Source organism: Centrocercus urophasianus, unplaced genomic scaffold, assembly GCF_019232065.1.
Source record: "Centrocercus urophasianus isolate 14NV4802_14NV808 unplaced genomic scaffold, USGS_Curo_1.0 seq_10, whole genome shotgun sequence".
In the NCBI taxonomy this organism is placed as follows: domain Eukaryota; kingdom Metazoa; phylum Chordata; class Aves; order Galliformes; family Phasianidae; genus Centrocercus; species Centrocercus urophasianus.
The window spans coordinates 43,611,459-43,634,656 of NW_024884142.1; the positions used below are offsets into that span (position 1 = coordinate 43,611,459).

At 34.4% G+C, this 23,198-nt stretch overlaps 1 protein-coding gene across 1 annotated transcript in view; it reads right to left on the reverse strand.

Annotated features, from left to right (window-relative positions):
• The window catches only part of TRDN (triadin), a 206,521-nt gene that overhangs the window by 144,231 nt on the left and 39,092 nt on the right, over nucleotides 1–23,198 (reverse strand). Inside the window, 3 exon segments of the mRNA XM_042827318.1 lie at nucleotides 13,308–13,334; nucleotides 15,931–16,068; nucleotides 22,529–22,570. Coding sequence (XP_042683252.1) covers nucleotides 13,308–13,334; nucleotides 15,931–16,068; nucleotides 22,529–22,570 — 207 coding nt within the window.

Here is a 23,198-nt window from a genome sequence, read left to right on the forward strand (position 1 = left end):
ATGTTTTCACTGCATGTTCCAGGTTTTTAAAGCTCAGATTCTCAGTCGGTAGCTTCAACTCATGACAAAAGATGGACTCGATGCTGTACATAAATTTACAAACGCATCTAAAAGTTGCTGGGTTAGGGATCAGAGTTTCTGAGAATGACTCATTTTAAGCATGCTGTATACTAAAGCACATTTCATAAATACCTTAGCTAAGATCTGCCTTGTTAGAAGAAAAAGTAGTATAGTATTTATATGTCCTTGCTATGTGACCCTTTATAAATAAAATTTCTCACGTGACATTGATACTGTTCTTACTGCTATATAACTTCGTAGTTATTTTTTCTACAGTCCTTTTTGTGCCAAAACCACAATAATACAGAAAATGAAAAATGTGAAATTTAGGAAAAGCAAACCAGAATTAAATCAAGATTTCATGATGCTGTTTGCTTTCAGTGGTAGAAATTTAAAGGACATTTCTTAGAAGTGCCAAATACATTCGTAATATTAAACAGAGCATCTAGTTTATGGTAATATACGTATTTTCCTGCAGTGGAAAACTGGTATAAAATACTGGACCAAACAGATCTTTGACAAAATCACATACAAATCTCACCAGAGTCCATTACTTCCTTTTTTCAAGGGTGAGATTTGACCTTTAGATTCTAAATAGCGTGTGTTCTGGCCTTCAAAGTAAAACAACAGATTAAAAGCTGCACATATTACATCTCAACTCTAAGAAGTTACTCTAATATTTGTTAAAGAGAATAGAAATGTTCTATTTATCCCACTAGTTATTTGCTCCAGTTGTAACAGAACATACATTGTCAAAGAGATATAGTAGCAAATGGTATTTTCTCTTTTCAATATTGATTTGTGCATTATAAATAAATACAGAATGCTTTTATTGAATGGTGTAAGTCATCTAAAATAAAGATTTTGCTTTGTTCACAAGAAACATAGCTATGCTACAAAATCAGGCTATGTAGCCGTCAGAAAGGATAGTATTTCATGGAGATAAATGATAACAAAGGAAAAAAAATGTATTAGTGTTAGCTGCTTATGTATGGCAGCATAACTAAGCTAATTATATGATGTCAATAAGCCAAAAGGACTTTTGTTCTATTTTTGTCTTGTATTTGCAGTTTGGGTGTGTAGTTCATTTTTTGTTCTACAAACCTCAAATGTGATGATTAGGAAAAAATCATCTTATATTGATTTACAGTACTTCAGCTGAGCTTGGATTATTTTTCTTCATGCAAATATATGAGGATAATTTTTCCATCTACTGAGAGAATCCTATTGCTGGATTTTCAAACATTTCCCTCTTGTTCTGCTTAAAAGGATACTTAAACTGGTTTCTGTAACATGATCATAGAAATAGTGCAAGATAGATTATTTGCAGCTACATGATTCCTCCCTGATTCTGAGCATATCTGAGAAATTCTCCATGCCACTGCTCCAGATTACCTTCCTTACAATGCATTTAAGAAAGTTCAGTTACTTCCTTTGCACAACAATATATATAGGAGTCATACCTCAGCCAGCTCAAAGGTCATTCTACATAAAGATATGATTGTGGCTCACAAAGTGACAAATCACGTTCTACAGAGACTAATATAAAAAACCTAGAATCCTTAGAATTGGAAGGGACCTCTGAAGGCCATCTAGTCCAGCTCCCCTGCAATGTAACAGGGGCATCCAAGCTGAGTGTTACGGTTGACACATCGGAGGGAAGGGAAGCCATTGAGGCTTCCCAGAGGGATCTGGATCTCTGGAGTTGGAGAAGTGGACCCATGAGAATTTAATGAGGTTCAACAAGGCCAAGTGTAAGGTACTGTACTTGGGGTTGGGGCAATCCCAGGTATTGATACAAACTGGGGGAAGAACTCCTTGAGAGTACCCCTGCTGAAATGGACTTGGGCATCCTGGTAGACAAGTAGCTGGACATAAGCCAGGAATGTGCACTTGCAGCCCAGAAAGCCAACTATATTCTGGGCTGTATTAAAAGAGGAGTGGACAGTAGGACTTGATCCTTTGAAGGGTTCATTCACAATCTCTCTCAGCAACCTGTTCCCCTGTCTCACCACCCTCACTATAAAAAAATAATAAATGTCTTCTTTATCTCCAATCTAAGTCTACCGTCTTTCAGTTCAAAGCCATTTAACCTTGACTTATCCTTACATTACTCAAGACTCAACTTCACCGGGTTCCCATTACCTTTAATGTATTTCTCTATAAAAAAAAAAAAAAAAAAAATCCTTTTCTTGAAAAAAAAAATGTATAAATAGGTATTTTTTAAAAAAAGGTTTTAAAACTTTGTGATTTTAGCAGTTTTCTTTTTTCTTACTTTTGTCTGCGAAATATATATGAAACAATGATTGTAGAGGTGGCTATCTAAATCAGCTTCATATTTTGTCAGTAATTAATTTTACTGACATAAGCACTGCAGTAATGCATATAAAGTGATACTTGCTAGAGAGCAACAGTGATAATTTCACCTAATTTTCTGCTACAGTTAGGATTCCATATATTGCACAAAACTCTATAGAAATTCCTTGAAGTGATCTTCATAGTGCATAAGTTTGTATGTGTATTTTTATGTATTGCAAAATATGCCATCATTAAGATCTTTTCACAAACTTCCCATTATGCTTAGAACTGTCATAAAATACAATAGCCTGAAAGACATCAGTTCTAATGCATAACGATATAAATTTTCCCAGCACAAGTAAATCTAGTTTCAATATATGCTGATCTTGATTAATCTACAAGAAAAGAAGTAGAGACTGTTAGCTAACTCTGAAAGATTTTAAATAAATAAACACATTAGATTATTCTACTGATGTTTTTCTCTGATCAGTTTTATACTGTCTCATCCTTTAAGACAAAGAGCTTTAATTTTCTAGTAATCATATCATATCTTATTGCTGAGTTGACAAAGTGGCTACAATATTGTAGAAGACGTACATGACCAGTTTAAAGTATGCAATTTATTTCTATCAATGTGACCCATTGTTAATAAATCCTAAATATTATTAATTCATTTTTAGAAAAATGACAGAATCAAGCAGCAGCAAGGATAATCTTCATCACCACGGCAACCATCCTGATTATGAGATGACAGCACGGTTTATTACATTACTGCAAAGGAGTATGTATTTCAAAGCTGTATTTTATTGTTTTCTTTTTTATTTATCAGACAGATGTGAAAATTGTCTTTCCCTTTTTTTGTTTCTTAGATTTTGAATGGATAAGTACTTTATTTTTTAAAATATGGGTATTGATTGACACTAGTTTCTCTAGACCTTGAGTGCTGTGTGGATATATAGAACATAGATGTTTTTTTTGTTTTAAATAACTTCTAGAAGGGAAACTAGTAGACCTCTTACTGACTAAAGATGCTTAGTGGATATATTTTAGCAGGCCAATATACCCAGAACAGGCTCTCAAAATCTTCTGATGATCTGTATTGCAGGCAGCTTTACTGAAAATCCCTGTTGAAAATGTAATTTTGACATTATCTTCCCCCACCCCTCACCAAGCTAATTTCTACTATCAACAATTTGCAGTGTCTAAAAACAACCTGGCACTGGCTATGTACTGTGAAGCCCCAGATACGGAAAAATCTGGGTTGGAAAAAAGAATGCAGTTCTCTGATGCAGGATGGGCTCGGCGATCTGTGAATTTACTAGAGCATGACTGAAGAAGCACCACCCCAGCATGGCTTAGCACAAAGAGATTCTTATGTTTCTGTCAGCACAATTCCCTTGTTCATCGGCCTTTGTCTGCTCTCCTGTTGCTGACTTTGTATTTTGCTAGTTACTTTGTGAGTTTGGTTTGTTGTCGTTGTTGTTGTTGTTTTGCTTTGTTTTTCTTGTTTTAAGGTATATGTCACCTGTAAGATGGAAAATGAGCTGGAGGAGCAGTCTAGGAGCAGTCTTAGCAACGCCAATTTGCTTCTCACAGCTTTTCTGGTTAACGGGGGCTGAGGCTCATAGGTGCTGCCATAATACAATACTAAAAGAACAGCCTAAAATAAAAGAATAAAACTATAAAATAAAATAATAATGCTATATATTATACTATGTTAAAAAGAGAAAATAACAAAAGTCAAAGTGTCAATGGCAAAAGAGCCAAAGTGAGGAAGAAATGAATTATTTTTCCTACCGGAAAACACAAGACAGATTCACTCAATGTAACTCGGGAAGTCAGCAAAAACACTGGGAATTTAACTCTGATGTTTGTCATTTAATATTACGTTCTGATGTTTAAGTAATCCTTTTTATACTTAAATACTGTAGTAAACATGGAAATTAGGTTCAGCAACTTTACTGCTTAAAAGTATAGTTGAACTGATGAAATTTCATTTGAAATGGCAATACTCTTTTTTTTCTTTTTTCCTAAGGAATTTTACCAGTTGGTTTTCCTTTTCATTTTCACTAACAGGAAACACAGAAATATGTACCTCTAGTGCTTTGACACTTTTTTTATTGAAGTATGAAAAGGAGAATGAGTCCTACTGATAGTTCTGATGTACCAGAGGTTAATAATTTGCTTTTGAGAAGTCAAAACCCTTGCATCTATTGCCAGCAATTTAATGGGACTATATCCATGCTAGTTCATCAAGACTAATTAGCAGAAGGCAGCTGATTATCCTGAAGAGATGATGGAAACTGATACTGAGGGCAAGACAAGAGTGAGTGGTGTTAAGAGCTTTAGAAGATGAGAGGAATGTCATTTCTAATGTTTCTTGATGCTGTCTGTATGAAGAATTATAGTCAACTCTCCTGCTGCTGGTATCCTCAGGAGGAATTTGCAATTGTGCAGCTGATGTCTATTTTTAATCTAGATAGTACCAGCTGGTGATGGTGACCGTTATACTTATGGGGCTAGGAGGAGAATAAAGGAATTTGTGTGTTTGAGCAACTTCTAGCTAACTACTAATACATCATTAGCTGTAGTCTAGAGGAAAGAAAAAAAATTGCAACAGGCATAATTGGAAAAAATATAAAGAAATAATCGAAAATCCTTAATTGGGAAATAAAAATGGTGTGTTGTACATATATCTATGCTCCAAAACCAGTGTAATATTATAGGAGGATTTAAGTACTCACATTCACTGTTAACAAATCTGAGTGACACATACAACAAATGTAGGTCCTTCCCTAAATCTTGCTGGTTGTATAGTCTTATCCATGGTGTTTCCTTAGATCTCATCCTGTTCTGCAGACTTACAGAAACTTCAGGTTGGGGTACTGAGCAATTTCTGAAGGCATGCAAATGTGATAAGAAATTACCTCTTATCCGCGAAAATACTGAAGGGACTGTGTGCTCACCCACTGTATGATATATCAGGCCAAAGTGAATCTTAAGTACGTAACGCTTTTGAAATTACAACCACAATTTGGAGTGAAAATTAAGATTTATGTATATATATATATATATATATATATATATATATATATTCTTTAGAATTGTACAGCTATCTCTCATGTCCTGTGTAAGACTACACAGGATAGGTCACAGAAGAACATTTCTCATTTTTATTAGCACAAACATTCTGTTCAGTGTGTATTTAGCCAGAACTGTGAATTGATTTTGACTGCTCCTAAATCTATTCAGTGACGCTTGCCTACTTCACATTGTCTTTATTTCCTACACTTCGTAGTTTGTTCTGTGTCACTTGAAAGCTATCAGAGACAGAGAGAGCATGACCCTTGAGTATTTCATAGCAACTTATCTTCAGTAGCATACAGCAAGCAAGTAGGCTTTCCTACTAAGGAGTTCCTCTTAGAATATAGAGACTTAACCTTGCCTTGCTGATATATTTTAATCTTTTTAATCTTTCAAAATGGGACAAAAATAAACTAATTAGATTCTAGTTCAGGAGATATTCAGATGTTTCCACACTATTGTAATTTCACCAGTCTGTAATATAAATGCATTGCTGATGACCTGCGGACATCTTCCTCATCTTGCTAAGCAGTGCTTTGATCCTGGTGTGATATTTTATTTTATTTTATTTTTAGCAGAGCATGCACCAAAGGAGACACATTTGAAAGAAGGTATTTTCAGAACAGAGTGTATGCTATTTTCATATCAGCAAAACACCCTAGTCCACATAAAGATGTTATTATATATAATATATATATATATAATATATATATATACTGTTCCAAAATTTCCATAATTTTCTTTTTAGCGTTATTTGCGTTTGGACTTGAAGGTCTTTGAGGTCTTTTCTAACCTGAACAATTCTGTGATTCTGTGATTATATTCAAGACAATTTATTTTATCCAATTTTTTCACACTGCTATGTTTGAAATATCATTACACTTTGCTATAGAATAAAATAGCTTTAGAAATTTGTGCTGAGTATAATTGTATCACTGTTATTACTGCAAAATCACTTGATGGGTGTCACTGACCTTCACTCCCCCCTTCTTCTTCCCCCTCTTTTTCTTCCCCCCCTCCCATTTTATTGTTAATATATTTTGGTATTTTCTTATTTCATTTACCATGGCTGATTAAAAATGTAGTACTTCATAATGTTTCAATACAAAATTGTCTTTTAGAAAAATAATAAAATATTTCTTTGTCCTGAAAAACTGAGATGAAAGAAAAAGTTTCTTCCACAGCTGAAGAATTATCTGTAAACATAGGAGCCATTGTATAGTTAATTAAGAATATGTTTATTTGAGGTATGTGCCGTGTGCTCCACCAAAAAAAGGTAATAGTTGTGGTCCTAAGAGATGAAGTCCAGCTTGAAAGCTCCAGTTTACCAGAGCACATGAGACTTGACATAGTTGCCCAAACTTTTATTTCAGAGGCATTTTTTATGTTTGGAGGTTTTTTTCCCTCTCTGGTAAAGTTTCAATTTGCAGTAAAAAAAATAATTTCTTAAAAGAAATGTTTTGACTGTTTTGTGTGATTAATGATCTTGGATGCTATAAGCTGCACTAACATATTTCAGGAAGACTATAGACAGACAGTTACTTTATGGAGGAATTGTAGTGACTGGATTTTGGAAAGAATTAAAAGTGGAAGATATTTTACACAAGTAGTTTCTATTCTATTAAAAGTATATAATATGCTAAGACTCCTCCATCCCCCCCCTTCTTTTTTTTGTTCCCCAATTACAATTTTGTATCTTGATTCTGAAATGAAAAAGAAATTTAATGAAACTTGCATTTTAAAAAGTGCTACACATACATAAAACCCACTTCTCCAGAAAAGAAAAAATGAATTAGAGATGGAACAATGGAATCAAAAAGCAGGTTGTCCTTTTCTTTCTGTAGGAGTAAAATGGTTGTGATAAATTTCTTCTTATGAATTCCATCTCAAACAGATGTTATTTAACCAGTTTTAAATGATGTTTTTCATAATCAATTTTATCATAATCTGCACTTAATTGAACGTAATCTTACACAGACAAAATGCAAACAATATCTAATTTCTGTGTGTGTGAATTAAAAACCACACACACAAAAAAAAGCGAGAGAATAATCACACTTCCTATTCTCAGCTTAAAAAGTGCAAGCTTTGCAAATCCTGTCTTAATCTATTATCATGCCAATTTGTATTATTTCTTTCTAGATTTGCTAAGAGGGTTTTGTTTTTTTTTTTTAAAGTCCTGGCAAGCAAGAGAAAGATATTGAAGCTAAAGGTCACAGGCATAGGGCCCCACTTGCAACAGCCTCTATCTGGAACTGTCATAGGGATTTGAGTTTATTTGAATATGCAGGACCCTGAATTTTGGTACTGTAGGTTTATTTGTGTTTCAAATGGACTTTCAAACTTCTCCTTTTTTTGTAATCTCACCAGATAAGTTCTCAGTAAATATCTTTATAGGCAGTGGAGATAAAACTATCTAGAGATGAGGAGAAATCTAGTACAACAGAAACCTTTTTCCACCTGGAAAATGATTGAAATGAATGTTATATATATATGCATATATATATGTGTGTATATCTTCTCCCTGTCCTTTCTTAGCTCTCACTTGCTAGATCAGACATCAGTCTCTGGTACAGCAAGCTCCCAGGCAGAGGGGAATCTGCCTAACGCTCCCTTTTTTTTAGTAAGACCATCATGAGACCTCACTGCTAGAACACAAATGTTATCCACTATGATAACATGGGTAGATTCACCTAAGATTTTCCATGGTTTAAGAGGATAGCTTAAACACCTGAAAACCTCTGCTACACTTCAGCTCAGCTTTGAACAGCTACCCTTGTTGTTCAAAGCTCTCTGCATATCTTTGAAGAAATAGCCAGCAACTTTGGATTAAAATGTTCCAACTCAAATTGCAACTCAATCACCATTCTTCAACTGAGAAAAGAGCTATAATTGAGCATCCCTATTCCCTAGAATATGCAGTTTTATTTCACCTGGATAATATGGAAAATATTTTCCTTATGTTAAAAAATGTTATAAAATACTATTTCATAGTGGATATGCTATTACTGTATTCATGATAGTAAGAAAACAAGGCAAGATTGTTAAAAGAATATTAGCAATAGAAATGGATGCCACAAAATATGTAAAGAACACATATCTGTACAAGCAGTTTAACATCTGAGAATAGAACCAATCAAGGATTTTCATCTTTTAACACAGTGTATACTTCACACAATGATACACCAAATGCTTTGTAGTAAAGGGCAACCTAGGCAGACAGTGAAAGCCTTTTACAGAGATCTGTAATAGCAATTCATATGCAGAAAATTGAACATTACCATATGGCAACATAAAAGAAACTGAATTCAGAAGGAGTTACCAGTACAAATGGATATATACTTTAGAGATGAATGGAACTGAATAATTGATTTCTAGAATATGACAACCACACCAGCAATTCAGTTTTCAGATTGCATCTATTTTACTTTGAATTTCTTTTTTCTAGTATATTACCAACTTTCTGGTTGGAAAATGTTTATTTCTTTGCATAAATATTTTCTAAACATGAGTATTATTTCTAGAAGACCCATTTGCTTTCTTTATAATTCCAGATTTCTTTACTGAATTACAAGAGAACTTCTAGAAGATAGAAGATGATGTTGTATTTTCTGTATTTTTCCCAAGAAGAAGGGATAGATATGATGTTAGCTATCAATGTGAAGTTTTTCTAGCAGTTCTGCTGATATAAGCTATGGTAAGAGTAAATTATTATCTTTTATAAATTACAATTCTTTTTAAAAATGTAGAAAAGTTTGGCCAGAGCTGCTGAGGATAAGTCAGTGAAATGAACTGTGTCCTTAGAAGTTGCCATATCTTTTCAGAAGATCATGAACTACATGTCATTAGCATATTAATTACCAGTCTAATCATCAGGGAAATACATTCTCAGCTGAACAGAAGACAGGGTGGAAAGAGGGATATACTTTCCAAAAAATTTATTTATAATTTGCAATGTTTCTTGTAACAGAAAATTCTGGAGGTGCTTTTTTTTTGGGGGGGGGCGGTTGGTGTTGTTGTTTTTGGGTTTTTTTTTTTTTTTTGTGGCTTCTTATTTTAATCTATGATTTGTTAACTGCATTTTTTTTTTAAATAAAAAAAAAAAGTAAAGAGAATAGGTCCATTTCATGTGACTATTCTTATATTTTACAAATCTTTCCATCTCATACAGATGCTCTGACTCACAGAGGTCTATCTAATGTCTAAATATCACGGAAGTCAAGTTTGATGTGATTGCTGTTGTAGAATAATCTTATGTCAATACATACTTATTTGTTCATACTGAGATCATAACAATACCACAATGATACTTTTCTGATTCAGTGTTCTCAAAGTTCACTGTATTATTTTAAATGAGAATTTCTTACAAAAGGACTTATTTTTGGAAGAGAGGTAGGAGGTGGACTCCATTGAAGGCCCAATAAAAAATAAAGAAAAATATCAGTTTACTAAGCCTCAGAGTACAAGATTAAAAACTAAACAGCTCTAGTGTTAGTATATTTTTTAAAGATTTTGAACAACTTCTTCGTAAGACTGAGTTTCATGTTTCAGAGCCAGAATGCACTGCCTGTGTTGAAGTAAAAGAAAATGCTACTTTAACATACAGAATTAAATGTTACAAATGCTCAGTTTGTCAGATGTACACTAGTAAGCTAAACAAATTTGTATTTAGATTTAAATTTCTAATTACATGTATGTTAACTGGAGTGAGGTTCCAGTTTAATAATTGTATTTTATCCATTGACAGTACTGAAGTGTTTGCACTTGCCTATATTTTACAGGTCATTATTTTCAATTTTGTGCACCATGTTTCTCAGCTCTTTACAAGTCTCACATCTGATGCCAAACGCACACATCAAAAGACAATAAATATTTATCTCTGTTTCTGTAGCAATAAATTTTAGTAAAAAGACAAAAATATGAAAAAACTTGTGGATTAAAAATAAATGGATTTATCTCTAACGGTTAAACTAACCCTTAGAAAATGAACAACATTATCCTTCATAACAATTGTTCTAGAAATAAATGCAGTTTTTTAAGCCTATAAGAAACTATTATTAGACATCTAAGTGTCTTTTGTGAGAAAGCACCACAGTTTTGCCATGTTGAGAGTACTCACTGTTGAGGACAGCAAAGTCCTCTGCAGTACAATCTTTCAGTAACTCTGATTGAGATTATGGTTTCCTTGGACATTATGAATGTTCACACTCCCAAATACTAAAGATAGATATTAGTGAAAGGCAGGATGGCAAAAATAATTGCAATAAGAAAGGAAGTGTTTTCATCCCTTTTTTAAGGATTCTGAGATTGATACTAGTTCTGTTATACATGCCAGCCCATTTTTAATACTTGCATTATTATCTTTGCTTTCAATTTACATCTCTACAAAAGTGATCTTCACTTTCTTTGGGCTTGTAATTATCACTACACTCTTCTCTCCTACTTTCATCACTGCAGAGTATCCTCACCACTACCCTTTTATTTTTCAGCTTTGAGAAAAGAAGACTGAGAGGAGACGTGATCCAGGTCTATAAATATCTAAGGTGTGGGGGGCAGAATGGCGAGGCTGGACTCTTTTCAGTGGTGAGTGGAGACAGGACAAGGGGAAACGGACAGAAACTGCAGCATAGGAAGTTCTGCACAAATGTGCGCAAGAACTTCTTTACAGTGAGGTGATGGAGCACTGGAACAGGCTGCCCAGGGAGGTGGTGGAGTCTCCTTCTCTGGAGATGTTCAAGACCTGCCTGGATGCCTACCTGTGCGACCTGCTGTAGGGAACCTGCTTTGGCAGGGGGGTTGGACTCGATGATCTCTGGAGGTCCCTTCCAACCCCTACAATTCTGTGATTCTGTGATTTTAGTATGTGATTGTATTGTATTAGCAACAATCTTCATGTTTTTGCATTTACTATATTTACATTACTAAGTAAATCTAGTGCTTTTTAGTGTTCATAAAAATTGCCAGCAAATAAAGAAATAGAATGGAGGCTTATCCATATACCCAAAATAAGTGAGAAGATATTTCAAAAGCTCTCATCTGCTTATTCATGAAAGTTCTTTCCACACAAATACTTAAAAAACAGGTACAACAATATTTGATCTACTATGCATATTCACAGATTAAAATTTGAGAGAAATTTCTCTTAAATATGTGCAAAAAATCAAACTGTTCCTCTACTGGAGTGTACTACTTGGTCTCACTCTTGCTATTTGTTTAGGATGTTCAAATGCCCTGCTGTAAGAGCCATCTAAAGTACAATTCCCATGGACAGAAATGCTGCACAGAGTAGATAAGACCATGATGCAGAAATGGTCCTTTGAATGAAAACAGAAAATACTCTAACGCCTAAAAGTGTAATGTTGATTTTGTGGATCTAGCTACAAATATTTTTATATCCAAAATATGGCAAAAGTTGCTGATCCTTCTTTTGGTCCAACCCTAATAGTGGCCACATGAGAAAAACCATGGCTTCATGCCAGATATGTTTTATTTTTGTCACCCAGAAAAAGAGATGACAAAAAGGCCAGACTGTAGTCATCGAGATGAAATGGAAATCTTCTGCAGTCTGGAGATGGTAACAAGCTATTTGCAGACATGCCTCTGTGAAAATTTATGCCTGTGTTTTGGTAGAGTCTTAGGACACTTCCTTCATCAGTCTTAGCCAAGAAATATCTTGTTACAAGAAGACAAGGATGAAACAACCTCTGAAACATCCCAGATCAGACAGCTACATTGGCTTATGATGAGTAGGCCTCTTTCAGTCATGTACCTATGGGCTCTGACAGCAACATGCTGCAACTTCAGATTCTGAACCCACTGTCATATTAACAGTGCATTTCTCTTTATGGGAGAAGAGAAAGGGAACCCTTCTGAAAATCTTACCAATGGATTAAGATGGAATATTTTCCTACAACATCAGTCCAAATATGAAAAATCATTCATTGGATGATGCCTTGGTCTCCAAACCTATTTAGTCCTTGGATACCCTATTGAGACTGATAAATTATGTCACTAAATGCACTCTTGAACAAGTTACACTTCAGAGAAAATTGGATTGTAATCTCAGGTGATAGATTCTTCAAGATAGATATTTACCTTTTGGTATACCATTCAATGGATACCAAATTCAAGTCAAACAGTCCAGGTAACACATCTTGTTATTATCAACTAATCAATCAACTTATCTTGTTATTATCAAATTATCAATTTGGAGTAAAAATGTGCCTAGTTTTTAAAAGTTTTATATCCTATCAACAATATCCCAAGCCTTTTAAATACATTTTCTTTTTCATTTAATAGGAGTTGAACTAAAGTTTTATGTTTCGGCATGGCAGTCTTCAAGTCTGGGAAGATTTATATTATAAATCCTACCTGTTTCATTCTTGTCTTGTTACTTGTTAACTAAGTAATTTTTTTCAGAAGATTCAAAGGTAGACCTTATTTTAGGTCTTTTCATTGGCACAATGTAGTATGTTCTTACATCTTGTCATTATTTCTCCGTAAATTTTCCTTATATATTCTTATTTCTAAACACCATTTCTATGCAGACATACATGTAATTCACATAAACATTAATAAAAGATCTGTATACAGGGCAAGGCTACAAATAATATCCTTACAGTAATTTTATCAGTTTGATATTACTTTTTTCAGCTTTTCTAGATAATATTTAATTCTTGCAAAGAGAAAACATTTCAGCAAGTTTTATAAATTGAATTTCTGATTCAGTAATTTTCTTAAAGCACAATACTCGTGGTTGGTAGATAGAAATGTTAATAATGACAGAATCCATACCACAGACATACTAGTTTACTCTGAATATACGTTGCAAAAAATTGCCATCTATAGGGAAGCATCTGACCAACCTTTTATCACAGAAGATTCCACTTCACCTAAACAAAGAGAAAAACAAAAACAAAACAAATGGCAGATAAGAGGCTTCATAATAAAACCAAATCAAAGCAAAATACATATGCACAACACATTATTTCTCCTATTGATTCATTATCACTTTTAAATGCATTTTATTCCTTCTGTGCTGAAAGGCAAGCATCCTATTCTGAGTTTGGATTTTCGCAGAATCTGTCTCTTATTGTAGAAGGTTTCTGGGTCTGGGACAGATAAATTCAGTGTGCAGTAGTAACCAAAGAAATTTCCAAATCTGTATTTGTGCTTCTGAATATAAAATGGTGATGATGTATTTACAATTTGCTTGAATGTATGCATGCACTCATGTTGTAAGGAAAGGTCCAGTGGTTCCAGTAGTAAACTCCAGATTATAAAATGAATGCACAGGATAGCAAGGTTGTAAATGTAACAGCACTTCTAGTGAAATCCATGGCAAAAGAGAGTCAGTTTCAGAGGAACAATGAGCTATCAATTTGAATTTGAAGGATTCATCCTGGAAAATGAAGCTTTCTTTTTAAGGATACAAAGCAGTAAGTTGTTTTCTGCCATTTCACACTACAGGTAGACATAGGTGAAATGCCACCTGGCTAATGGAACTGAAGTTTCCAAGCACTCCAAGCATTCAGATCTTGAGTATTTTCATGTCAGTTACTTTATGACCTTTCCTACTTCCTTTAACACATATACACTCAAGTACTTGAACACTCTAAAAGGGAGAAACACCATCCAGAGGGACCTGGACACACTCAAAAAGTGGGCACATGAAAATCTAATGAGTTTGAACAAGACCAAGTGGGAGGTGTTGCACTTGGGTCACAACAATCTCAGATACTAGTACAGACTGGGAGAAGAACTCATCGAGAACAGTCCTGTGGAGAAGGACTTGGGGGTCCTGATGGATGAAAAAGTGGGCATGAACCAGCAGTGTGCTCTTGCAGCCCAGAAGGCCAACAGTATCCTGGGCTGCATCAAAAGAGGAATGGCCAGCACTGCAAGAGAAGTTCCCTGCTGCTCCACCTTTGTGAGGTCCTATCTGGAGTACTGTGTCCAGGCCAGGGGTCCCAAGCACAAGAAGGATGCAGAGCTGTTGGAGTGAGTCCAAATTATGATCAAAGAGCTGGAGCAACCCCTCTATCAAGAGACATTGAGGAAGTTGGGCTTCTTTATCTTGGAGAAGAGAAGGCTGTGCAGCAACCTCATAGTGGACTTCCAGTTCTTGAAGGGAGCTTACTGTCAAAAAGGGGAGCAAATTTTCACACAGTCTGGTAGTGATAGGAAAAGGGGGAATGGCTTTAAACTGAAAGAGGAGAGATTCAGATTAGATATCAGGACAAGATTTTTTACTAAGAAGGTGGTTAGGCACTGAAACAGGTTTCCCAGAAAGGTTATGGATGCCCCATCTCTGGAGGCATTCAAGGCCTGGTTGGATGGGATCTTGGGCAGCACAGTCTAGTAGGTGCAATCCTGCCCATGGCAGGGGGGTTGAGACTGGATGATCTTTAAGGTCCCCTCCAACTTAAGCCAGTCTATGATTTTATGACGTTATTCTATGAACACAAAATGGTAAAAAGTTTTGAAGTTTTATCAAGCTCTCAATATTACATATTTTCTGTTTCTCAACCATATAAGGGGATGGCTTTCTGTAGATCATACCTGAGAATAGGATATCCTGTTCACAAACTCACATGTAGCAGCTTATGTATCAATGTTCATATGTGGTACGAGTATATAAAGTTCATACATTTAAAAGTGAATTTGATAATATCTCAAGCTTATGAACAAACAGGTAGAAGTCATTTTCAGTCTTTCTGGGGTAGACAAATTGAATAGAAAATAAATTATTTTGAAATGAAGATGTCACTCCTACACTCATCATTTCTCAATATGACCAATGCAGTGTGGCATAAAAATCCACTACTGCTCTGCTCACACAGAGCTATTTGTTTTTTTTTAATAACAGAAAGATAATTGTTTCCAAATTTGTTATGTTAGCAGCTTACTTTCATTTATCAGATTATGTCAGATGAAGAAAATTACTGTAATGATAACATCAAAATTTTTAGTAAAATGCATTGTTTGTAAATTGCCGTCCAAACTACCCTCAGTCTAGTCAAATTTTTTTTTTTTCTTATATTTTTCTTTTAACAATATATTGTTCTGTCATTGGTATATAGAAACTAAATATATAAGTTTCTTGATCTACCTTATATTTTTACAGGCTAATTTTAGATTGTTGCTGATTAAAAGAAAACAGCTGTTGCCATGCTCTGAAGCAATATTCTGGTGCATATTTTTATTGTGATTTTGAAGTCTTGTATAAATTAGTACTCTCTACTTCAAGATGTACTAATGGTAATATTTAATTCTGACAGCTTTTCTGTAATGGTACATTAAACATGAAATGAAAGCTAACAAAGAGATGAATTTATTCATTGGAATAGCCAGTAGATACTTTATTAGCAACAACATTCACTTGTATTTTGTTTGACCTTTCTGACTAAGAGGTTAAAGCTGAGTAAGCCAACATATTATACACAAAACAGCAATTAGTGCAGTTACAGAAATCTACATTATGAATACCTTCATCATTGTCATCATCGTCACTCCATATGATGTCAGACAGTAAAGAAATAAAGCCATAAAGCCAGTCAGTGGATTCTTCCAGTGTCTCATGAATGATTCTCAGTGGTTCTGTGCTGAGCTTGTTAACAGATCTTCCTGAGTGCAGAGTTTAAAAAAAAAAAAAAAAAAAAAAGATTTGGTGCTTAAGGTTAATCCACATTTTATAGAAGTCTAATTATACAACCTTCTTTAACAGAAACAATGATTTTTACTGTTGATTTTCGTTATTCAAATGTTTGAGAACAGCTTTCCTTCCTGTGCATGTAAATTGTCCTTGCAGTTAGCAAAGTGATTTATAGCCCAGTGGACAATGTGGTCTGATAGTGTTCTCCCAGTTCTGACTCTTCTTCTGAGGCTTTGTTGGGTTCAGTATAAATATAGATTTGATTCTACCCCATATTTAGCCTTCTAGATAATTTCTTCCTTTCAGCCCAGTTTATTTCTCTGGCCGAGGTCCCCTGCCTCTTGATGTCTATTTAGTATTCGCTACTGTTGGTTTCCCAGTCCTATGTCACATCTACCTTCAAGGCTATTCTGGCTGAGGAAACTGATAAGGCTTGGTTTAACTGCATGGACATTTCTCACCTTTCTCTTGGAGTACATGGAAAAAGTGAATAAAAGAAAATTGTGCATACTTGGGTCAAAACAAAACTGAGTCCAGGATGAAGGGGACCATGGAGCCCAAGTTGTGGCACACAGCCAGCTACACTCAAACACATAAACTCACAAATCTGTTTCTCTTACATTTTTTAGGGAGTTTCATTCACATACATGTGTGAATATTTAACTAGTCGCTGCCTTCTTGCTCCTGTAGGTCAACAAACAAGGAAGCGGCAACATTCCATATGCTCCATCTTCCTGGTTACTGCTATGGAAGAAAGTCCCCTCCACGTCTTCACTTGAGGGCGAACAATCACTAGTGATTAATATCAGTATTCCTTTAAAGGCTTTTCCAGTTATAAGGTCACCAAATTTCTCCATACCCTGTTTATGCTGACATAGTATTTCATGAGAAATTTCCAGTCATTCATTCTATGTTACTATCCATCATAACTGAAATAGTAGACTGTCCTGTGTATGCAAAGTTTGCACAGAAGTTTCACAGAAGTTTAAACAATTGAAGGTAAATCACAAATTCGATTTAATCATTGGCCTAGTCTTGTTTCTAGTAGTTTAAATAGAAATACATACATTCAACAGTATAAAGACGGGAACCACATCTCTGTTTACCACTCTTTTTTTGTATGCAAATACTTTTGAAAGAAATTAAATGTGAACTTCTTCACAACTACTTCTGGCTGCAGAGCTGTGACTCACAAGACAAATCTTAGCAGTAATCAACAGTCTCACGTGAACTTGCAGGTTACAAAGACAGGCAAAGTGCAGGCTTGAAGCAATTTCTTTTTATGGCAGCAGCATGAACAGTTATTTTCTAGAAGTGCTGTAACAAAACGTATGAGTAAATTTATTTGAAATATAAATACAACAATGAATAACTCCTTTTACATCCTAGTAATTTTAAGTATAAAATTTTATTTAAAATTATTATTATTTCAGATCTGCTTATTGATAGTGTAGATCAAATAAATATTTTGGTTGGGGTGTATGGTGCTTTTTGTCTCCTGGAAATTGTATTATATGCTACTGAACAATCAGGCACATCAGATAACTTAGTCATGCACACTGCTGAAATGACAACATTGTAAAGAAATATTAATTAATTCTTCTTCTAATGTACTGTTTTGTGCTAACATTTGCAACTGATTAAATAATTCAGAAAGATTTTGAGTAGTATACCAGGATGTATTGACTTTTCTTATTGTAAGGCATCTATTTATTTGCACTGGACTTCCATATTGAGGTCCAGAGATTTTAATTTTTCAACAGATTTGCCACAAATGACTTTCTCCGTTGTTTACAAGGAGAATTATATATGTATTGTATAAATATGTACATTTATATTCAGACTATAAAAATAAATCTGTAACCTGAGCCTTGGTGCCATTTGCATTTACTCTAATTTAGAGATGCTAAGGTGTGTAAGGTGGACACACAGAATTAAATGGCCAGAGGGGTATCAGCATAACTAAGCTTTAGATTCACAAGCAAGGGTGATTAAACATCATACAGCTGTCCTAGTTTCTATCCTCATTTTCTGCCCACCCTGTACCCACTGGACGCTTAGGGATGGCTCAGCTGTTTCTACAGTCACAGAAATTTATAGCCAGAGGGACCACATCTATAAACAAAACAAAAATTCTTGCCAGTGTATTTTAATATTTGAGGCTACATATTAGCAGCTCAAGAACTGCTTCACAGGTAGGAGAGCTGTCCCCCCAGGCAGGCATAGGAACTGCTCAGAGAAGATCTAAAAAGCAGAGGAAATTACTGCAACCACCCCAAGGCAAGCCATCTTTGCTGATGAATTAGAGCCCTCAACGTCATATCCTGGTCTTTAATTCATAACATCTTCATAGCAAACTGTGGAAAAGGGATTAGAAATCGTATGTGTCCAGAGGCTAATTTTTCCGGGAACACCTACACTAACAGGCCAGAGCTGCAAATCCTGTTTCAAATAGAAAATTCAGAAAAAAATCGACTTGGGGCTTTGTAGATAAAACTTCAGTGGTATTTGCAAAACTAAACTTGCAAAATTAAACAGATCCTTTTGCAGTGTGATTCAAGTGACAAAGACTGGGAAAGTTTAGTTGTGCACAGATCTTCTACTTAATTTTAAAAAAATATTTCCTGAATTTTTAAAATATTGGGCTAAGAGTAATAATTCATCCTAAAATGCTTACGAACACCACACCAGATAATCCTGAATGGAAAGAGCTACTGATCAAACCCATGCTTTTAGATTTCCCTGCAACTTTGTCAATAAGAGATTGTTCTTCCTCTAGCAGAACAAAACACACATGAAGCAAAGGAAAGAAAGCAATTTGAGAGAAAAAAAGCAGAAAGATGCCATTTAGCTCACACACATGCAAAGAAAGATTTTCATACTTCTGTATGAAGAGTATAGCTGAGAAATACACATTTCAAGATAAAATTTAAACTTGACATCTTCTTGCAAGATAGATTTTTTAAAATTAAATTATTCTTTCTTTACAGATGCCCAGTAATGCTACAGCTTGATGACTTTTGTTTTCAATAGTCATGCATTCAACACATTCAGATTGGATTAATTGTCTTTTGCATAATTCTGTCTGGCTCTTCATGTCTTGTCAGACACTGGAATACAAAGTATTTATAATGCTAAGCTGAAAATATACTTCTCTTATTAGCATGTGGTATATAGCATATAATACATAATATATAATTTGTAATTAATCTATAACCATAATCTGTATTTATAATCATGAATGAATGATATTTATAATCATGAATTAATGAATGTATATATAGATATGTATTTTATGTTGTGTCTGTTGTGCTGGGACTGCTGTGAGCAGCAGAGGCAGGAGCCCGAAAATAAATTGTAAAGAGGCTTTATGAAGACAGCATAGTTCTCAAGTAAATCCAGGCTGTGAAGTTCTACTGTTAGTAGAACTGGTAAGTAGAGACTGAGGCAATTGTTCCTCTTAGATTATGTAGTAGAAAAATACAAAATGTTGAGAATAGAGGAGGGAAAAGAGGAGCAAGGAAGAAAATAGTTACTAAATAGATTAAATTGAGGGACGAAACACAATTAACACTGAAGGCCTTTTGTTAACATGATGTCATTTCATTTAATCACAGCTTAAACTCCGATTGTCCTATCTAGTCAAATGTACTGAAAGCCAGATGTTGAGTCCCTGGTGAATCTGGACTCTCTCAAAAGCCAACTCAGAAAGCTATTTTGACCTTCAGATAAGAAAAATTGTCACCTCCATCTCACATCCTTTTAGAATGATATGAATTAATTTCCAAACATGCTCTTCCTTTTCTCTTGAATATAAAAGAAGCCAAAAAAAAAAAAAAAAAAAACCACCAAAAAAAACTAAACAACTAAACATGGACATAACACCATTTTTTTTTTTTTTTAGATGACTAAAAAGTGTGACATGGATCATATCAGAAATGCTGTTTCATATTTAATTTTTTTCTTGTCACTATGCACTTCGACTAAGCACTTAGATTTGTAATTAATTTATATTTGTTATTAATTTCAGGTCAATACAACTATTCACATCAAACAGTATGCAAACCACCAACAGTGCTCTCCAGTAACATTTTGGTTTTTTGAGCCCTTTTGTTCCTTTTACTGCTGGAAGGAAAGTTCTTCAAACCAGTAAAGATTCAGCTCTGCTTGTGTTATCATTTTTACTGCTGTTTTCTTTTGTTTGTTCATTTGTTTTGGTGTTTTGTTTTATTTTCCTAGTGGGACCTTCAAATTTTTGGTTCCAGAATGTTATAGAAAATGCTTAAATATGGAAGAATTATTGCTGACAGGGTACGAGTTATAGTAAAATTGAAAGATTTTATACATTACTTTTCAAGAAAACCTTATCATAGGAAAACTCAACTGAATTTCCTAGTCGAGTATTTTTACCTCTTTTATGTATCTGCAAGGAAATTAGGAGTCTTGTTTCAATTTTCTTTAAAAACATACACAAAGGTGGTTAAAATAATTTTCAAATATACTTTTGTTGTATATAAATGTTTCTGGAAACTCTATGTATTTTGAAGCCGGTTTTCATGCTCATTACATCTAAATTAAATTGCTATAATCCTTTGAAGCTCTCCAGCATTATTGTTGCAGAAACAATAATTTGGTTAAAAAGGTGAGCACAAGAATTCCAAGCAACTGATTTATCCCACTCTAAATTCTCCTTGACTCACAATTTCTACTCCAGTTGATTTGGAAATAGATGTTGTACCTTTAAAGTCAATTAATATTTCACCTTTCATTAGCTTCTTTAAAATCAAGCAATGATGATTTTCATAAAGTGACAAAGTCATTTCAACTGCAGTAAAATTGTGCTGTTTGAAAGCAAAAGAAAACTTTTTTTGGTTTGTTTTTAATTGGAACTGACAATAAGTACTGTAACAGCAGCTTTTCACAACAGTAATTGGTTAATCACACAGTATGATTTGTTGCAGTACCTCAAGCAAATTTGCTTATGTTTCAAAGTCTGTGTTATTTATTCATGTGAATTGCACAATAAAAAGTGGCTAATTGATTTATTTGTGCAAATGACTTCAGTTATGCTGGTTTTAATAACTCTGACAAAGAATGTGGTCTTCTATCAATCTTTCTCCTGTCAAATAGTTAAACATATAGTCAGAGTTAAACCTCTTTTAAAGTTATTTTTAAATGAATGTCTGTGAATTATTTAACATTGTTGGATTTTCATCAATTACATATTTTGACTTCACTGAATTGAATGCAATTAAAATACAAATGATGGTAATTATCTGGTGTAAAGACTGATCTATTAGATAGAACCTAATTCATTAATACTGACAAGATACAGCTGACGAAGACAGAATTTCTGTCATGTTTGATAAAATACAAAAGCTTAATACTAGTTCTTTATAATAAAACATGTCCTAGTCTAGTAAAATATTCTGCTATAGTGATAAAATTATTTTAAATTGAAAGTTTATACTTTCTTAAGATTTGTGATAACTATTTTTAGTCTGGTCATCTGAATAGACTCTGGCGGCTATCAATGAATTACAGCTGTATAAAACAATTCTAAAAAAACTCAACCTCAGTATTTCCCAGAAATTCCCCTTGTATATGTACCTCAAATATAAATATGAAGATTGCATTCTGTACTAAACTTCATCTCTTTCTAATATCAGCCTAAGATAATTATATTGAGATCCGGTCCATAGTGGAAACCTCACATGAAACTGGACAAAAATATTTTATCCCAAAAGACAGCAGTTATAAATAGAGCATATTGATATAAAATGTGGAATAGGAATAATAGAATACATGGAATATAAGTAGAATTTCCAAATTTTACAATTAAATTCACAATGTTTCATAAAGTATCAAAAAATTTCTGATACTTTTGATATAGACAAATGAAAAAATGTGGACAGGAATGTAAGTTTAGCATCAGCTTTGTATGTTACTTATGTGACTTGGTTTGATATCAGGTGAAAGGCTTCAGATTTGCTGGATCAGACCTAAATGAAGTGTTGTTTTTTAAACAGCCAGATATTTAATCCAAAATATTTTGAAGCTTTATTTTTCACTCATTCTGGAGTTTCTATTCTCTAACTGAGAGTACAGATTTTAACTTCACATATATAATGCAGTCCCGTTAAATAAGTGTCCAGTGATATTCAAAAATGCATTCATCGTGATGAAGTGAATATCCCCCTGGTTATCGCTGATTACTGAGTATCTGCTGACCGGAGGGATGACACTGGCCAACCTGTCTCAGGTGTGAATGTTGGGAGCGCTCTATTCTAATGAACTTTGCAGACCTGGGTTTAGCCGAGGAGCAGTGCTACTGCACCCTAGTACTCTGCTCATGTCCGTGCATTGTTACCTCAGCAAGCAGAGAGCACATGCACACACGTATTCAGAACACTGCAGGCACAGCGTCTTTACCAGGTGGTAAACAGGGATCATCGCAACGCTGTGAATAGCTGGCTAGAGCGGATGACAACATGATGAACACAAGAAAGGCCAATAAAAAAAAGGGAGAAACAACATTAGCAGTCATGAACATCCTCAGTTGTTGCTCAAATAAATGAAGCAGTTACTGAGAGAAGTGGCAACTTATTTAATCTTGGGGGCTGCTGTTATGAAGCAGAAATTGGAGTTCATTAAAAAGATAAACAACTACAAAGAGGATTCTTCCAGGAAAATCACTGCTTCAGGGTTCCAGTGGACAGTTATCCAGACGTGTTAGATAATATAGTACAAATCACAGCAATTTAAAAATACTGTTAAATACAGCACACGTATTTTCTAAAGTTATGCATTCTATTGCTAAAAAGAATACACGATACGTATAGGCAGCTCTAGTTATTCGGATTTCTTCCATAGCAAATAACAAGAAAGTCACATTTTTGGAATTGTTACTGAAATGAATTACAATCCTGAAGTGTGGTTTCTATTTCATATCCCATGTAGCATATTTAGGTATGTGAGTCTTCTTTCTCTTCTTAGCTCTTTTCCTGTCCATTGAATGAGGTTCTGAAATTTTATACTTTCAAGTTTGGGAGCTCATGAAGTTTGATCTATCAGGTTATGATCTTGCATATGTTAGACCGTT